Source organism: Andrographis paniculata, unplaced genomic scaffold (genome assembly GCF_009805555.1).
Source record: "Andrographis paniculata isolate CXL003 unplaced genomic scaffold, ASM980555v1 Contig98END, whole genome shotgun sequence".
Taxonomy (NCBI): domain Eukaryota; kingdom Viridiplantae; phylum Streptophyta; class Magnoliopsida; order Lamiales; family Acanthaceae; genus Andrographis; species Andrographis paniculata.
In genome coordinates, this window is record NW_026137637.1 from 394,258 (window position 1) to 413,686 (window position 19,429).

A 19,429-nucleotide genomic window follows, 5' to 3' on the forward strand; every position below is an offset into this window, starting at 1 on the left:
TTATTTAAATAATTTTATAGATGATAAATCATAGTTTCTGTCGGTTAAAATTAACCCATTTGAATCAAGTACATAAATTAAAAAAATAAATATTTTATAAAAAATTACAAAAGTATAAAGATTGTTGGAAATATTTATAAAAATTTAATTGTAATTTAAAAAAGATAAAAGGAGAAAATATAATAAACATATAGTGATATTTATTATAAATAAATATTGAATAAAAGAATAATAATTAAATATTTATTTGTTAACTTTTTGTAATGGTAGGTAAATTTAGTGAACAACATGAAAAATAAGAATAAATTTAGCAAACGGATGAAATATATTATATAAATCAATAAATAATATATACCTAATTAGTTAAATATAAATAATTGCACTCCTTAAAATTATTAAAACAGGTTAATTTTTTACTTGCAAATAGATGGGTTATTTATAGGTCAATCCACGACGGGCGGGATAAAATTTAATCCGTCTAACTCGACCCACCAATGGATGACAAGTTAAACGGGTCGACCCACAATTTTTTTAAAAATTATAAAAAAAAGAAGTTAAAACTAATTGTATAAACTAATAACAACACATATTTAAAACATAAATTAAAGTTAATTTTACGAATCTATCAGTAAATTGTAAAAGAAAAAATATATAAAATATGAAATATGAAAAAAAAATGTTGGAAAATCGAAAAAAAAAATGACATTAATAAGAGAGTTAAAAAAAAAAGTACAAATTAATTGATTTAAACTAATTTAATATAAAGTATTTAAAAAAATTATTATAAAATATAATATTAAAGATGTCATTACAATATAAATAACATTCTATGCATCCCAATTAAAGGTATCCCTTATTGCAGTAAATTGAAAGAATAATATTTTATTGTTTAGAAAAAAAATGTATAAGATAGATTTTGATATTTTATGTATAAATAAAATTGAATATGCATTGATATATTTATGATTTATGTAAAAAATAAAAAAAAATTTGGTATTAATAATTAATTACTTTCATTAGAAAAATAATGAACAAAAATGATAAAAAAAAATATTTTAAAAAGAGTAATTATTATATCTACTTGGCCGCTAATTTGTCTCGCTGCGGGCTAATTTCCTCCCAATCTCACGGCTCAAGTGGATTGGTTTGTTTAGGCCCATATTTTAACTGACTTAAAAAATAATAATATTTTATTAATAAGTAAAAATATGTAAAATATTTTTAATGTTTTCATCATTGAAAGTAAAAGAAAAATTATTTTTTAAAAATTAAAGATATTGTAAAATTTAATAATAACTATTTTTATTATAATTGAAAAGAAATACTCTCTCCGTCTCAGAACTATAGTTTGGGGTTGTGTTTGACACGAGATTTAAGGAATATTGATATTATATTGGTATCGTGTAAAAAGTACGATAAAAGACGTTTTTGTCCTTGTGAGTACATTAGTGTAAAAAGTAGTGACAATTGTGTAGTAATAATGAAAAGGTAATGGTAGTTTTACATTGATATAATTATTTATAAAAATGAGTCTATTGTTTTTGAACGGATAAAATAGTAAACAAGAGTTACAAGAATATTGTATTGGAACGGAATGTGTATTTTTTAATAAACAAATAAAAAGAGTATATTATATTAGAAGTGATTAACTATTTGTTTATTTGAAAAAATTATAATTTTCCTGGATTGAAATATAGAAATGCATTAATTTATATCCATGAATATATATTTTTCACCTCTCTATCTCTCTATATAATATATATATATATATATATATATATAATATTGAATAACTAAAAAGATGAAATCAAATCAAATCAAAATTAGTTGCATGGGCCAACTGTCATTTATAACATGTTTCCCAAACTCCCAATTAAAATCTTAAATCACATCAAACTATATATTTGTATATTACTTTATTAGTAGAATGGACAACACATTTTATTGAACTTTTAATTTAATTTTAATAGGTAAATACAATAACTTTTTAATTATTGATAAAAAAAATATATTTTAAAAATATAAACATTGTATCTATAAGTTCTTATAAGAAAGAATACATATATATATATATATAGTCCCGTAAAGGATTGACTCGTGGGGTAGGGGTTGGACTTATGACCGTGAGGTCTTCCGTCGGGCCTGGTTATATATATATAATACAAAATAAATATAAATATATAACCCATTTGGTAAAAGTTTCGTCTCACTTAATTTTTTTACTCTTATTAATTTCATTCGTCTCACATAATTTTTTTTTAAAATATAATGATACATTTTAATCACCTTTCAAATTTCATAATTTATAATTTTTTTTAATTAAACTATTTAATCATTTTAATTTTAATATTTAATTATTTTTACTAATTCATTCTTTAATTACTTGCAAATTACTCAAGGCCTAAAACTCGATGTTTAATGTAAAGGAAATAATTTAAATTGGTTGGAAAGAGTATAAAAAACATGATTGTTTGAAAGATGTGAGGGTGTGTTCTTTTTTGTTAGTATAAAAATAAAAAATTATATTGTATATTACCATTTTTTACTATTTAATTATTTTTTCTACTTTATTATTATAAAAAAATAAAAAATACACATCACACTAAAATTTATATTCAAATCAAAAGAATTTATTTTTAAATGAGAAAGAGGAAGTAATTGAGTACATATATATTTTGTAATTTTTTCATATTTGATGTGATGTATTTTGTATATATATATATTATTAATAAATAGTATCATAATTGTTAAAAATGTATATGTAAATAAAATTTTATTTAATTAAGATTAAAAATATTATAAAATATAAAATTTAAAATGTATATTTAAAAATATATATTTTAAAACAATCATGATTAATTATGCATTTATAAGCTACATGTTCTAAATAAATGATGTACTTTTAGGGTTCTTTTACTTATTGGTATTTTGTGTTTATTTTATAAAATTTATAAGAAATAATTATTTGATAGAATATTTTGTTTGAAATTTTTTTATATATTGTCATGAAAAAATTAATAATAATAATAATAATAATTACACACTACTACTATTTTAAGTAGGTTTTTTTTTTTTTTTTTTTTTTTAAGTACAGATTCAATTTTTTGTTATTATATAATTATCTCAATTTTTTTAATAAAAACACTCATTTTACAATAATTTCATTCAAACCACTGTTTAATAAATAAATAAAATAAAATAAAATTCTTTAGTGTGATTTGTGTTGTTAAGCATAATTTGAGGATATTAAATCAACCGAAAGTTTACCCAGAGCTCAAGACCGCAAATTTTCACATTATAAAAAATAAATATATTTTTATATATTTAATTTTAATAAAATTAATTTTTATATATTAGTTATTTTATATAAAAAAATTATCATCTACAAAATATTATATAGATATATTTTGTTAAGATATAACTTTGAAAATAATTAAATACATATTTTAAATATATTTTAATATATATTGTATTATAATTCAAATTGATTAAATAAATCTCTTATGACATATCGAGTATGTTTGTCAATTTTTTTTTCTACGATTTTTAATATATATATTTTTATTTTTTTTAACAATAGTCAATATTTAACATAGAATATTTAATATTATTTACACAATTCTTTATATCTCACATTAAAAAAAAAAATCAAATCAAAACACGAAACAAACAAACCAATCTTTTAATCACAAATCCAACCATCATCCAAACATCTCATTACCTATTTCTATACAAAATTTACTCCAAAAACACACACACACTACTTACATAATACTCCCTCCGACCCAGATACCGTGTCTGTTACACTGTAGACACGGTATTTTAGGAGGGGTGTAATTAGTAGATAATTAAGAATGTACTGGTAAAAATAATTATCCTATAATATAAATAATTATAAATTAAAATTAAAATAACTAATTAGTTTAATTAAAATTAAAAATAAAATAAAATATAAAAATTTAAAATGAGATTAAAGTGTGCAATCATTTTCAAAAAAAAAAAAGTGACATGGTATGTGGAACGGACAGAAACGACAACATAGATATGATATCCGAGACAGAAGGAATATATATGTTTAGTTTTTCTTTTTTTAAAAAAAATGATATTGACATTATGAAGAATTATCTTCTTTTATCATTTTAAATCCAAATCCATCTTATTCATTATATACATTTTCTAAAAATAAAAAAAAATACAGTATTTTTTCTAAAAAAGTATTACATCAAATAAATTTCAAACTATAATCCAAATAAGCTGAGCATAAATCTGCAGCCACAGTCGTTACCCGAAAGTACGTATTTTATGACGGTACAAGAAGCAAGCTATCTTAAGGACCACCCCTACTGTTAATAAATCCTACTATTTATTGTGTGGCCCTCCCATTCATTAATAATTGTTGTCCATATCCTACATAATCCTATATATTACACTTAACTCATTTGCATTTTTATTTTTGTTCGTTTTATATAATGTCATTTGATTTTTTTGAAAATATGATCATGCATTTTAATTATTTTTAAATTTTATAATTTGTTAATATTAATTAAACTATTTAATTATCATAATCTATATTTATTTTTACTATATAATAATTATTTTTGTTAATATACTTCTACTTCCTAAGTACTTACTAATTATACTTTATCTAAATTATCGTATTTACGGTAATAGAGCCATATTACATAGGACGGATGGAGTAATTTTTTATTATTTTTAAATATATATACCTTCCGTTCCGCCACAAAAGATCTATTTTTCTCGTCCATCTCACAAAAGATGCTCATTTTTTTTTAGTAAATTTATCAATCTTATAAATTAATTTAATTAAATTTTCAATCTTTTACAAATATTCTAGACTCATTTAAAATCCATTTAATTCTATATATTTCCTCAATTAACAAATATATTTATTTACATTTAAAACTTCTTATTTTTTTTTTATAAAATGATTATATTCATAGTATATATTTTACTGAAATTAAACTTAAACTGAAAGATATTTAAAATAACAATAGTCCTACTCATATAAAAAAATAATAATATAATGACATGTTATTAATAATTTGCTAATTTACAGTATTTAAAATATCGTTTTTCTAATCAAATGGATCATCTGACCCACGCGAAATGATTACTATATAGGGTTTGTTTACTTTGTATTTCTAAATAAATATATATATCTTTATGTTAGATAAAAAAAATGGTATTGATAATATAAAATATATATTACATATATTGTGTTAATATATATGTATATCATATTATTTTTAATAATATTAATAAACAATTGTATCACAAAAAACACTGGTGTGTTTGTTCGGGGGTTTGGATTTTAAGTTGGATTTGAATAGTAAAAATTTTGAATTTGAATAGTTGTATGATGTGATATAAATGAGTGTTGATGTGATGTTTTGAATGTAAAATTGATTTTTAGTTTAATATAAAAAATAAAAAATTAAGTGTTTTGATTTGATATTTTTTTTAAAAAAAAAAAATTGAATGAATAATGTATACAGAAAAAAATGCCCCAAACAAAATGAATAAACTCATAGTCTTAATTGCATTCAATTAAGAAAAAAAAATAAACATAAAAAATAATACTATTTGATATAGTTAATATATAAAAAAAAAATCAATTTAAACATAAAAATATATAATATAATAAAATTAAAATAAAATATAGTATTTGATATATGAATACTCGATAGTTGATATATATGAAATGTAAAAATACCCGAGTAGTATTATTATAGGTTTTTTTAAAAAAAAAAAAACAAAAAAAAATTATTTTATTACTATTATTTTTCAAAAGTGTCCAATTTGAAAAACTATATTTACTTTAGAGGTGCAATTTAAACAGTAATAATACTTTAATTATAATAAATAATTATATAATATAAAAATAACTTTACTCTTATTTTTTAAATATAAAAGTAATTATTTAATAGTAAAGTATAGCTATAAAAAAAAAATTATAATTAAACAATTTAAAATAAAAATCTACATACTTTATGTAGACAGAAATGAGTATAAAAAATGAGTATACCTTTTTTTTTAAAAAAAAATAAGAATTAGCATATTTAAAATAAATAAAAACTAAAAACTAAAAAAGAATGTTTGTTCAGATATTTGAGTTTTAAATAGTAATAATTGTATGATATAAACAAAAATGTTGATGTAATATTTTGAATATAAAATAAATTATAAAAGTATAATATAAAAGATAAAAAAAAGTATGTTTAGATATAGCGGCGGAACCAACCTCCGAATTTCGGAATAAGGGCTTCCCACCTTTATACTTTTGTTGATTTGATAGAATTTTATTTTTTTCTATTCTCTTTGTCACAACAGTAATTGGTGACGAAAACAAAATAAATTCATAATAAAGTAATAATTTAATACTTTGAGAGACAAATTAATATAATTATATTATAAAAAAATATTTTTTTATAAAAATTAAATAAAATTTGGAGTTTCTTGGAAAGCTGGCTCGACCGAGACAGCCCCAAGTGGATGGAAGCAATTCCTTTAAAAAACGCAACCCGTTACTTCCTGGCTTGAATAGCCTATGTTGAAAATAGTAAAAATTTAAATTATAATATTTGTTTAATATAAAATAAATACAAGGTGATACAATGCTTTAAATATAAACTTTTTTATGTAGTATAAAAATAAATATTTTGAGTTGATTTACATTTTCAAACAATTTTATTATTATTCACGGCACATGATTTGCTAATTACTAATAAAAATATGTTCCGATCAAACCTAATATTTTACCTACAAATTAGCTCCGACAATACAAATCATGTATGACAAACAAAACTGAAAATATCGAAAATTTAAACCCATAACCTCACGATCACGAATTTACGTAACAGCATCCGGTCATCTCTTAGGAACTCAATAACAATAATTGTTATATAAACTATTATCATATGTTGTTATTTTGTACTTGTATCATATTAAGACAAACTTTATATTATTGATTTATATTTTATGGGTTGTCTAGCAACTTAACATCACTTGTTCAAATTATGTTGTGTATAATTGGATATAGACTTAAAAAAATAATAACATTTTAGTGTTAAAATGATATAGGTAAAAAATAAAGTATAATAATAATAACAAATTAATTATTATTTTGTTAAAAATAAAATTAATGAATCTATTTATTATAAATAAATTATGGATAAGTTTAAATGAGAAGAGTCGTTTCATGGAGGTTACATGTTTTACAATACTAAGTTAATTAATATCTTATGATACATATATTCATACCTTTGATATATATATATATAGACTACAGTTTTGTTTTGTTTTGTTTTGTCTTATACCAATACAGCATCACGTTATTATTTGTGCATATGTATGTGTATATATATAAATATATATATATATATATATGCGTACGTACCCGAAAACTCGTCGAAAAAGAATCAATCCTTGGCCGGATAGGATTCAAGAAACTGTCTGATTTTGCGGCGTTCATCGTTGGATAGCTGAGGATCATCACCGGTTAATCTGTTTCGAATTTCAGCACTACTGCTGCTCGGGTTGTCATCGAAAACCTGCATTGATAAGGATATCTCATATGCAGTGAATTATAGATTCAATGAAATGTGATTCTAACAAAGTTTCCCATAAAGATATCTGTTAGTACCACATTCCAGTATATTTAAAAATTGCATGAAACTCTCATGTTTTTTAAAAATATTGTTAGAAATTTTCAAAAAATTCAGTGAGGCTCCATTGTATTTTCAAAAATATTATGCAGAATCCCCTAAAACATAGATTTATGCAATGTTTTCGAAATCAATGCAATTTATGAACAATTTTACTGAAAAATAAAGGGAATTGCAATGATATGTAACCTTAAGGTAGTTGTTGACATGGCCATCTTTGTTAGGACTAGTGATTAGATCGTATTTGCTGCACAGCCATTCACCGTCAACTATATACTTATATTCGTACTCTCCTACCTGTTCGAGGAACAATTGAATCAGCTAACTAACTCCAAGTGATATAATCATTGATGATCAAACAATATAATGAAAAAAAATAATACTTACCGGCAAGTCTCTATGGAGAATCCACGACTCTTGTTCATTGTCGTATGTCAAAGGTATTCTCTGTTCGGGTTACAGGATACATGGATCTCCATTTAGATCAATGTTCGGAAGAAGAAGGCAAGAAACAACACATGGAAAATATGCACAGCTAGATTTAAACATGTATGCACCACATTCATATCCTTATCGAGCTGGATGCCATGGCATACAAAACATCTCGTTTCAAATGAAAATGTGCATCGCAAATCATCCCTATTGGCCACAGCTATACTACTTTTTTTAAGTGTTAGGAGCTTTCTGTTGATTTTTTTTTGTAGGGAGGGGTTGTTCATATTCGAACATTTACATTAAGGATTCTAGGCTTTCGAGACTCAAAAGAAATATTATTTACCTGACCCCAGCCGACGTCAAGTCCTGAGATTTCCACTGTCGTACAATCACCACCATACCATGTGAACATCACACGCTTCTTTTCAAGTCCTGTAAGCTTTAAGCAGAGACCAAAACCTCATCAGATCAATTTAAGATTGCCATATCTGTAGATCCACCTAACTCACTTGGCCAAAATATAACATATCTTCTAAATAAATCAGGCTTCTCGAATTGAGCTTGGAGAATAATAGCAAAATTGTTCATACATGCGACGAATGTCATAACTAAATAGGCCATATGGTTTGTTTCTAAAATATCTTAGAGCAGCTGAAGTGCTGAGATGTAGGGTATATTGAGTTATATAAAGCTTCACACTTAGACTGGATAACAGCAATCCAACTGGCAAGATCGAACAATACAAGGGAAGAATGACTCACAATATCAGCTGTTGCACTTTTGATAGCATATAATTTTGGGAAGCATGATCTCTTGCTCTGCAAAAATACCGAAGAAAAAGAATTATCTTAACAGTTTAGAAATGTTTAGTCAATTTGTTGTTAGCTTCAGAAATCATAGACAAATTCATGGTTCTTTTAACAGAACTGGTTCCATGGGCACATTGGCGAAGAAACATGCTATTTATAATTAATAGGAACGGAGATTTGAAAATTACCCCATATGAGAAATGAAATATTTGAAATACACTGTGAAATCAAAGTAATAGAAGTGAGAAGGGAAAAAAAACCCTTTTTAAGTAAAAACTCTTAACAATCCAGTAAAAAAATGGGGGGAGGTAAATTGCACTAGCTTCTTGGTTGTTTCTTCATAAGAATTATTCTGAATATATTGCAATTTACAAGGACCTAATTAATATTTCATACTTAAGTGGAACCAGTTAGTCAGCAGTGACTTATAAAGCTGAACTCAGCTCAAGAAATCAGAAAAAGTAATCTAGAGAAGTGAGAATCAATAGGTTACCACGGAAAGAAATGTGTAGTAAGACAGATATCAAAGGAGAGAAAGAGTTACCAAGAGCAACTCATGTGCTTCGATGAGTGAGTAGCCTTGAACCCAAAACATGTAAGCCACCTACAGTTATAACTAGTAACGATATCATTCTCATCGAAGTTAGGTTCAAAAGAATCGAGAAATTGCATGGCAAAGTACCTGATAAATAAATATAAAAAATGTATTGAAGTAAATATATTAAAAGAACAGCAAAAGCTGAAGGTGGAGGTCCATACTGCAGTTGCAGGAGCTCGTCCAAGACCAGCAGTGCAATGTATATATGATACCCCTCCATTCCGATTGATGGCCTTGTGGAGTTTGCTCACCACTGCTGGAAGCCGCAACCGTAGATCAAATGCATCAAAATCCCTGTTCAAGAATACAGTTAAATTATGAACCAGAAACTGCACGGAAGCTAAAAGACTATAAACTTGGATTTGGTGATTGGATTAATTGAAAGATTAATATCCGGCACCAAGAGAATTTTCACAAATAGAATTACCAAGGAACACAACTGCTCAAACATAACTTTGTATTCATGTAATTATGTCACTAACCTAATTTCGGCACGCAAGTGTTGAATGTCACCACAGCTATTGGCATATTTGCGAATGGCATTTATATCAACCCCAAAATACCTGAAGAATTTAAGGACGAAAAACATTGTTTTCATGGAACCCAAATATAATAGCAACAGAAAACATGATAAATATAAACTTGTTTGTTTGTATACTCAAGGTCTGAATCTTGTTGTAAGCAAAATATAGTTTTCACTCCAATGCTGCGAAGCTTGTCAACATCTTCGGGAGTCTGTTATATTTTCAAATAGAAGCAACTTTAGGAGAATTGTGAATGTGTATGTATGTATATATATATATATAACATTTTCTACATTAAGATGTAGAGATTTCATCACCTGCAGGCATGAACCTACGATCAAATCCGGGAGAATGAAGTTGTAGTTCATTCCAAGTTCATGCCTATAGGTTAAGACTGCAACCAGGCAAATTAACAGTAAATACAATCAATTCGTAAATAGGGTACAATCACAAATATGGATACACCAGATATATGCCAGTTCCCAAAGCTAAACATGTTTATTTATTTTTTCTCTATTCCCTAAGGAAACGGATTGAAGGTAAAAACAGCACATACCAGCACCCATAGCTGCAGTCATGTCTTGACTATAAGTTTCAGATTTTTCATCCAAATTGGATGTCTCATTTTCTGTACTTTGTGCTGAACCAGAAGATGCCTGAAATTTTGCACAAGATAATAACCAACATAGAGGATTCAACAACAATTGAAGTACCATGGCTCCTTGCCGAAACAAAAGTTTGATTAACAAGCAACCCTAAACTAAAATATGTATTCTTGAAGGGGCAGTTAAATATAATATAAAGCGATACAATCCCTGTGAGCTTAAATATTTAATTTTAAGTGGTCATAACATGATATCATAGTAAAAACTCAGATCTTTTTCGTCACCCATTTACAAAATTCTGTAAAGACAAGAATAACAAGTGCACATGAGAGCTTAGTGGAATCATTATAAATAAACACAAGATGATGCATCTCCCTCTTAGCTTAACTTTTGAAGAGAAATTAACAGTAACTTCATTCAGTATAAAGATAAAGTAATGAGGAATTTTTTTAAGGGATCAAGTACTGGAATTGAGATAATATTACTTCGCACAAAGGTGAAACAATTTCAAACAAGATTGAAATTTACTGAACAGAAGGCATACATCTCACCAACAATAATAATCTGAAACCAATACATACATACATACATATGTATAGATATATGGAAGCCAATGAATTAGTTCCATTGAAGGCGCAAATCCAACTAGAAAAGAGATCCCACCTTAGCACCAATGCCACGTAGTGAAGACAACGCCATACCTCTTACCACACCCTGAATCACAAAAGCAAAATGATCAAGGACACCAGCATTAACATCAACAACAAAAATTAATCAAAACAAAGCAATGTTTCGAGCTTGACGATACATTAACAGCACACGGAGCCTTTCCAGAATGGTGCCTCGGAGGCCAAGCTGAGTACCTGCCAAAACAAATCAACAAAATCGAAACCTAAAAATTCACAGACACCACACAATACGCTCAAAGTTCAAACCACCGAAAAACAGAGCGGAAAGAAACCGAAACCGTGGCAAATTCTGGAGGCAATTCATCGTTGATCGAAGCTCAGGAACAGTGAGTGAATGGAGCATAGCGAAGATTGCAGTGGAGAACAAAAATGGCGAATTGGAAAGCGAAGAGAAGAGAGAAGCAGCGTCACGTGGACGGGCTTTTATAGGAAGACGAGAAAAAGGTGTGAAGCTTTTCGGGGCCGGACTGCTTGACGGTTATCGTGAATCTCATTCCATCGCCAAATCTCCGCCGTCGATTTCCTTATTCAGGTTGGTAATTATTTGAGGAAATAAAAGAAGGTATTCAATAATTCAATATATTAAAATATCCTTGAGCATATCCTGCTCATGTCCATTTATTATTATTATTATTATTATTATTATTATTATTATTATTATAACATATCTCAAAATTTTAATGTAGTGTTATTAAATTAGGCTGTGATATTGCTAAATTATTGTAGTTTTTTTCTTTAAATTATGATATATTTAAAGAGCATGTTATGAGACTTTAAAAAAAAATACAGAAAATTATCAAATAATTATAATAATAAGAATAGTAATAATAAATTGGATAGAAATTTTTAAAAAATATGGCACCACATGAAATGCACACATATTATTATCTTATCATACATGGCATATTATCCCAAATACATCATCATATATATATTTCTTAAACAAATCGAACAGTTTGTGAGCCAAATTCGACTCGACTCGTTTATAGAGATCTATAAACGAGTCGAGTTTGAGCTCGAAATTACTTTTTTTTACAAACGAATCAAGCTCAAGTTGGCTCGCAAGTAGCTCAATTAAACTCGTAATAATATATTTATATTATTTATATATTATATAATATATATATATATATTATCAAAATTTACATTTATTATTAAAATTTAAAAACGCGAACTTGAATTTGAGTTTAACTAGCCGAGCTTGATGCACTATTTTGGCTCGACCTCTTAATGAGCCCAACCGAACCTATACCGTTAACAAGTTCGAATCGAGCTTGAATAATCAATACTTGAGCTTGCTCGACTCATTTAACAGCTCTAATCATATGTTAGTATAATGTAAACTAACATACTCATTTCGTTTATTAGTAAATATTTTATTTAACTTTTGGATATGAACTAAGATAAATTAATATTTTAATAAGCATTGTAATGTATATTTTAATAAAAAAAATAGAAAAAAGTTAAATTAAATTTACTTTCAAACTTGACATTACTAAAGTAATGTGTATGTACTGTACTTTTATTTTTTTTATGACCACTATTATTCATAGTGCAAAATTCGAAAATTTGTCCGAATTCATCCCATATCAACAATCACTACAAATATCTGATTCATTAAAAAGAAAAAAGAAAAAACAAAAGTATTTTAAAATAAAAACAATTAAATAGTAAAACAAATATTAATGAAATATTTTTCATTTTATTAATAAATAGTGCAAAAACAAAAGTTAATACTTATAACTAACCTGATCCACGAGAACACTCAAATTCATAATTCATACAAGTTTTCGCAGAATCATCAACAGCTCTACTCTTGACATTGTACAATCCTCAACGGCCGAGTTCAAAGGTCGACGGGACCCCAAACATTCGGCTCCGTCGCCGGCACCCGATCGCTCTCGAAAATGCTCTTGCCGCCTCCCGGGTGGTGTGCGGGAAGCGGAAAGTTCCAGAATGAATCCGAATTCTCAAAGAATATGTAGAATGCAACGATGGACGCCAAGAACAGCCCCAGCAGGAGTAAATATATTTGCCATTCTGCGGAGGAAATAATTCGTTAGATTTATAATCGGTTCGACGCAAAATGGAAATGAGTGGCGAAGGTATTGAGTCGAAGACCTTTCCAGTCGGCGGGGACGGCGAGCTTTGTAGCCATTAGACCCCATTGGTTGGAAGTCGTAAGTATTACCCTGCAGAGTCGAGAAGAAAACAGAGTTATTTATTCGGGGATGATTAAGGTGCTGATTGAGACAAATCAACATATATATAGAACATGCAGGCAGACAGACAACACCTACTTTTAATACAACAATTATGTCAAATAAAACCACTAAGTGTCAGTTCATCCTTGTAGATATACTATATCAATAATAGGGGTGGGCAAAAAAACCGAATCAAATTTTTCGAATAACAGAGCAAATTCGATTCGAAACAAATACTGCATATTTGATATTTTATACTTATATGCTTATATTTTAAGATTTATATTAATAATTATATTCGATTTGATTTCAGTTCGGATATTTACAAATATTTTTATTTATTTAGAATTTTAATTATTTTTTAATGTATTTTTTCTTTATTTCGGTTCGGTTCGAATTAGTTGCAAATATTTTCGGTTAATTGAGTTTATTTTTGGTTCGGATACAGTTCACGATTTCGAGTATTTGTTTGGTTCGAATCAGATATAAAAAGACCAGCATATTTGCAAATAGCCCCGTGCCCACCCCTAATCAATATGCGTGTTTGTATGGGAGACTTTTTGAGGATTTCTACTATTTTTTCAAAAATTTTCATCAAAAATATCCAATCAAACACTTGTTTTTTACATTTTACTAAAAATTAATTTTACATTAAAAATATCACATTAAACAAATATTAGACAATTGTTAGTTCATATACTTTATTTGTATTAAGTTAATCTAAAGCGTCCCCTATCTGATGTTACATCCTGTGTTGTAAGCATTGCCGCCTATATATCCATTCACATACTCACTTCTATAGATAAAGTGAATTATGTCTTGATCGAATAATCGATCAAACTAGTTCCTATTAAATTTTATCGGCAACGGGCGATAGATGTGAAAACTCTCGTAAATTCATGACCGTTGCTAAATTGACATAGTTATATCATGAATTGTGGCAAAATCAAATAGGAAAAAAAAAAGAGTGGTGATAAGTTCGACTGACCTTTCGCTCGGGCAAAATTCCAACGATGAAATATTGGAGCCTAAGTGCAGCCTCTTGCTCAAGTGGCGGACTTCCATCTTCTTCACTTCAACCACGCATACATCTCCATCCTTGCTTCCCCTGTGTTTGTAAATGAAGAACAAATAATTTGCACATAATATGTCGAACAAGGAAATTACTATACATCACCAACCGATAAAATAAACTTTTGTCTACCAATCAATCGCATTAAAGTATAAGCGTCAGAAAGTGTTGATAGAAATAATCTAGAAAATAAAGCTATAAAAACCAAGTAACTTCGTAATTAAGAGATAGAAATTCCTCTGTTTACATCGACACTTTCAGAACTACCAGCACTATTCATCAACAGTAATTTTTAAAAAAAAAATATCACATCAAATATTTTTTCATTCCACAAAACATCACATCAAATCCCTAAATTTTTTACTATCTTCAAATTTTTTTTCGAAACTCCAAAACTTCTAAAATTTCTGTCTAAACGCAGCCAAAATTTATTTGCTTTTCCAGAAGTGAAACATTAACCAGAAACAAGATTAATTGCGATTTAGAAAAAGGTCTAGGACTCACAGAGCAAGATATTTTCCATCCAAACTAGTAGCCATAATCGAAGTTGGCTTTTGCAGTAATCTCTTGTGCCCGATTTTATTCCAAGTGCTTATGTCCCAAACAACTGTCAGCGGTTTATTCCCTGGTAGATTTGATCGATCACAATTTAGGGCGGGGTGTTCAATCCTCACTGAATACTTCATGGATTTATGCATTCTCAAGAAATTACTCACAACCTACCTCGTTGAACAGAACAAAATAAGAATGGCTTTGTCCCGTCCTTAGAAAATCGACAAAATTCAATCTTCTCATCCTACATGAAGAAGGATAAGTGAAACAAGGCAGGTGGAAAAGACATGGAGAATTTGAGATTAAATAGAACATACAGAGTTCCTTGTCAAGGTTGTAACCGGAGTGCCATCGCTGGTTTTCCATATTCTTGCTGAACCATCAGTGGATGTCGAAGCCAAAAATTCAGAGTCCAAGCTGCAATAAAGCAATACAAAGATACAAGTCATTTAACTATCAATCGTAAGATGCCAAGAAAAGGTAAAATAAAATCAATCAATAATACCATGTGAAAAAGAACTCACCAAATGGTGTAAATTATTTGGATATTTTCAACAAACATTAGGGGGGTTATCTCTATTTTTTTTCCTGTTGTAAGGCTATAATACATAATTAATGATGCATTTCCCTACTAAATTTAATTTTTAGGTAAGATGGTCATTTAACATGATATAAAGACGGAAAATTCCGTAAAAAAAAATTGTCCACGTACAAGGCATTCCTCATCAACTTAAGCATTTACATGAGATGATCATTTAAAATTTTCTCATAAAACAATAGTTTAAACTATTTTTATTTTACAGGCGACATTTTGCAAATTATCCCCCAAACAAAAATATAATTCTAATTTAAGAGTAAATAATACTCCTAATAAACTACACATATTCATAAGATTTAAAGAGAAGTAAAAAAAAGACTAATGTAATCAAATCCTTTTCTACCTAAAATCCATGTCTTGAATTGACTTGTGAGCTCTCGGTTCATCTAAAATGTTGCGCATACTCGGCCACTCAAATATTCTAAGACATCCATCCTTCAAATTGATAAGAAAATTTTGAATAATATATTGCCAAGTCAATATTTCTAAATCATCATAAAAGCAGAAACTCATAACAAATGATGTAATGATAAAAAGCGTACAACTCCACCGGAAGCAAATCTAGTCCCGTCAACACTAAAAGCTAAGCATTTTTTCTGACCGACGATACCCTGCAATAGAATCTCATCTTTAGCACTGAGCTTAACCTTGTCTTCTTGACCATATACCTCGAACAATCTGCAAGTGGTAAGCAATAGGTTTTGGCAAATTCACAACTGAACTCGTAGTGTGCTAAAAATTTCCGTTAGTATTGCCAAATTCAACTTCAGCACAACTCAAACAATCGAAAAATATTTTATTCATCCTCACGCGTGACATTTCTGTCTCCTAATAACTCACTTTCGATTCTCTTTCTATATCATTCTTACCCTTTTTAAGAAAAAAGGGCATTTCTATTCCTTACATGCTGTAGCATTCAAAAGTCTCCAACATACATGATTAAATCCTATCTTACATATTGCTCTCATTTTCCCATCTTCTGGTGATACCCTCAATTTCCTTTAACAACAAAACTCTTACACACATTAACAACAAGGATTGAACCACTTCTTTATCGAGGCGATTGGTGCTTCAACCATTAATGACTAATAAAGCTCTGTTAAGATATACATTTTTGGAACTTTTAATACTATTCATCAACATCATCAATAATTTTTTTTTCAAAAAACATAAAATAAAATACCATTTTTTTATCTCACAAAACATCACATATAATACCTACTTTTTTAATATTTCAACCTTTTCAAACATATATATTTTTCATCTCATAAAATATCTCATCAAATACCTAAACTCTTGCTCACAACACTCTTTTGGCTCTATTCATCTACGGGAAATTTCTCAGAAACATTTTTTCTCCCACAAAACATTACATCAAATATTTAATTTTTTTACTATTCTTAATTTTCCAAAACTAGGAAACTTTCTAACGGAACCCTACTTTCTTCTAATATTCCCAAAATTTTCCAAAACTCCAAAAACTTATATTTCCCAACAGATATGTAAAATATTTCACCTAATAGAAATTTGTAAATTGTGTGAGCCACAATGAGCGCATATATAACCCTAAAGCAAGAAAACTAACTTCAAATCGCCAGTGTTGATGGAACAAACGAATTGGTCTCCACTAGGATGCACAGCAATTCCCACCGGATTCGTCCCTTTGCCAAATTCATACCTTGCCTGCAGTTAATACATAGCTAATCACCAACCAACAATGGTATTCCCAACTGCTTCCATAAATACCTCACAAGTCAAAACATCAAATATATATAAACAAAGAAAAAAATGATTCGAAGTTCGAAAGTGTTAAAGAAAGGGACAAAATTAACTTCAAAACACTACTCAAAGCAAACCATCGAAAATCAACCTAGCTAACAGACGGTCACTGATTCACGTGACTAGCTACGAGGAAACGAAAAAATCAATTCACAAATTACTGATTACCAAAAATATAAGAACAAATTGACCTGACCTTGGGAGCAGCAGAGAGCGAGGCGGTCTTAGAATCGAAAGCGAAAATTTCGAGAGAAGACGGCTTCCCCGATTTGGCGAGAACCACCAAGTGCGCGCTCTCTGGCCGCCGAATCCAGGCGGCGCACGTGACTGTACCCTGTCCAGGAGCATCGGCGGCATCCATAGCTTCTCACGAAGTCCACGTGAAATCGGAATCGGAATAGAAATTTTGGTGGTTAAACGGAAGTTGAAAATTTTGGAGGCGCGGCTGTAGAACTTGACGCGGTATTTAGAGCATATGCAGTTTTTGATGCCATTAATTCTTCTATCAGGGTTTTTTATAATAATAATTACCAATAAAATTAATATTATTTCTATTTCCTATAAAAAAAAAAAAGTATTATTTGCATTTTGGACGATTCTCTAAGATAGTACTTCCTCATCTTGGTAGCTAACATTTTATTTTTTTAGTTATTATATTTAATATTAAAATATCTTTATATTTATATAAAAGAATTTGTAAAAATAATTTTTTATTAAAGTAAATGAAATTTTTAAAATCGATCAAAGTAGTATAATTGTTTACACTAAAAATAAAAAATTTGAGGGCCATCATTTTATCATTTTAATATATATATATATATATATTTTTAAGTTTGTTATTTATTTTAAATTTAATTATATATAATACTCCCTCCGTCCCAAATAATATGTCCAAGTTGTCGTTTCTGTCCGTCTCACTTACTGTTTCACTTTTCTTTTTTTTAAATAATTACACACTTTGATTTCATTTTAAATTTTTAAATTTTATTTTTAATTTTAATTAAACTAATTAGTTATCTTAATCTTAATTTATAATTATTTATATTTAGGATAATTATTTTCACTAATACATTTTTAATTATCTGCTAATTACATCCCTCCTAAAATACCGTGTATATAGTATAGCAGACACAGTATATGAGACGGAGGGAATAATATATATTATAATATATTTATGATTTATATAAAAAAATAATATATGTTAGATATTGATTTGCAGCGGCGGGTGTCACGTAGATATTTTAACACTGGAGGACTAAATATACAAAAATAGACTATTTTAAAATATTCTTAATAAAAAAATATACCATAAATTTTGATTTTAAATAATTAATTAATACAATATAAATATATACTGAATGTACGTTTGATTTGATACTTTTTGATAAAAAGATTAAATTAAATTAAATTAAATTAGTAAAATCAAAAATCAAAATTATACAAACAAACAGACACTTTGATATTTACATTATGAGTTTACACATGTCGCATCTTCGGGAACATACACAGCCATATTAACGTACTTGTATTTCTGATATACTACATTAAATAATTGTCTCTCCCGTCTCTATAAAGTGTTATTTTTGTTGGACATATTTAAAAAAAAAAAGAAAATTATAATTAGTAAATAATTAAATAAATATATATATTAATAAAAATTATTATAATATAATACAAATTACGTCATCCGAACTAAAAATAATGATAATGGATACCTTATAATGAATATTGAACGAAAAAAATATAATTGTATATTAAAAACATGATTTTATGTTTTCGTAATATTAATTTTACACCATGGCCGTATATTGAAAATTGTGACCATTTTACTTTTTATCTAATTTATTTGTTTAGATACTGTGAGATAAATAGCCCGAAC

The 19,429-nt window shown here is 27.7% G+C and overlaps 2 protein-coding genes across 4 annotated transcripts; both read right to left on the reverse strand.

Moving 5' to 3' along the window:
- Positions 1-7,171: 7,171 nt before the first annotated feature.
- LOC127243996 (phosphoglucan phosphatase DSP4, amyloplastic) lies at positions 7,172-11,766 on the reverse strand. Of its 2 annotated transcripts, none has more exons than XM_051264270.1 (14): positions 11,624-11,766; positions 11,465-11,519; positions 11,320-11,370; positions 10,608-10,707; positions 10,369-10,445; positions 10,186-10,262; positions 10,010-10,090; positions 9,689-9,821; positions 9,474-9,533; positions 8,882-8,938; positions 8,464-8,559; positions 8,073-8,132; positions 7,875-7,982; positions 7,172-7,571 (listed from the first exon to the last, which is right to left on the reverse strand). In XM_051264270.1, the coding sequence occupies exons 1-14, from the start codon at positions 11,686-11,688 to the stop codon at positions 7,440-7,442; spliced, it is 1,152 nt and encodes a 383-aa protein (XP_051120227.1). In that variant the 5' UTR covers positions 11,689-11,766; the 3' UTR covers positions 7,172-7,439. The 2 variants fall into 2 exon arrangements, with proteins under 2 accessions (XP_051120227.1, XP_051120226.1); XM_051264269.1 differs by having other exon boundaries at positions 11,618-11,756.
- LOC127243995 (SEC12-like protein 1) lies at positions 11,754-19,171 on the reverse strand. Of its 2 annotated transcripts, XR_007837075.1 has the most exons (11): positions 17,747-19,171; positions 17,357-17,454; positions 16,314-16,449; positions 16,115-16,206; positions 15,491-15,590; positions 15,345-15,417; positions 15,126-15,246; positions 14,538-14,657; positions 13,467-13,537; positions 13,094-13,385; positions 11,754-11,868 (listed from the first exon to the last, which is right to left on the reverse strand). XR_007837075.1 is itself a non-coding variant. In XM_051264268.1 (10 exons), exons 1-10 carry the CDS (start codon positions 17,909-17,911, stop codon positions 13,192-13,194), a joined length of 1,170 nt encoding a protein of 389 aa, XP_051120225.1. In that variant the 5' UTR covers positions 17,912-19,171; the 3' UTR covers positions 13,028-13,191. The 2 variants fall into 2 exon arrangements, 1 of the variants encoding a protein (XP_051120225.1); XM_051264268.1 differs by lacking the exon at positions 11,754-11,868 and having other exon boundaries at positions 13,028-13,385.
- Positions 19,172-19,429: the final 258 nt, after the last annotated feature.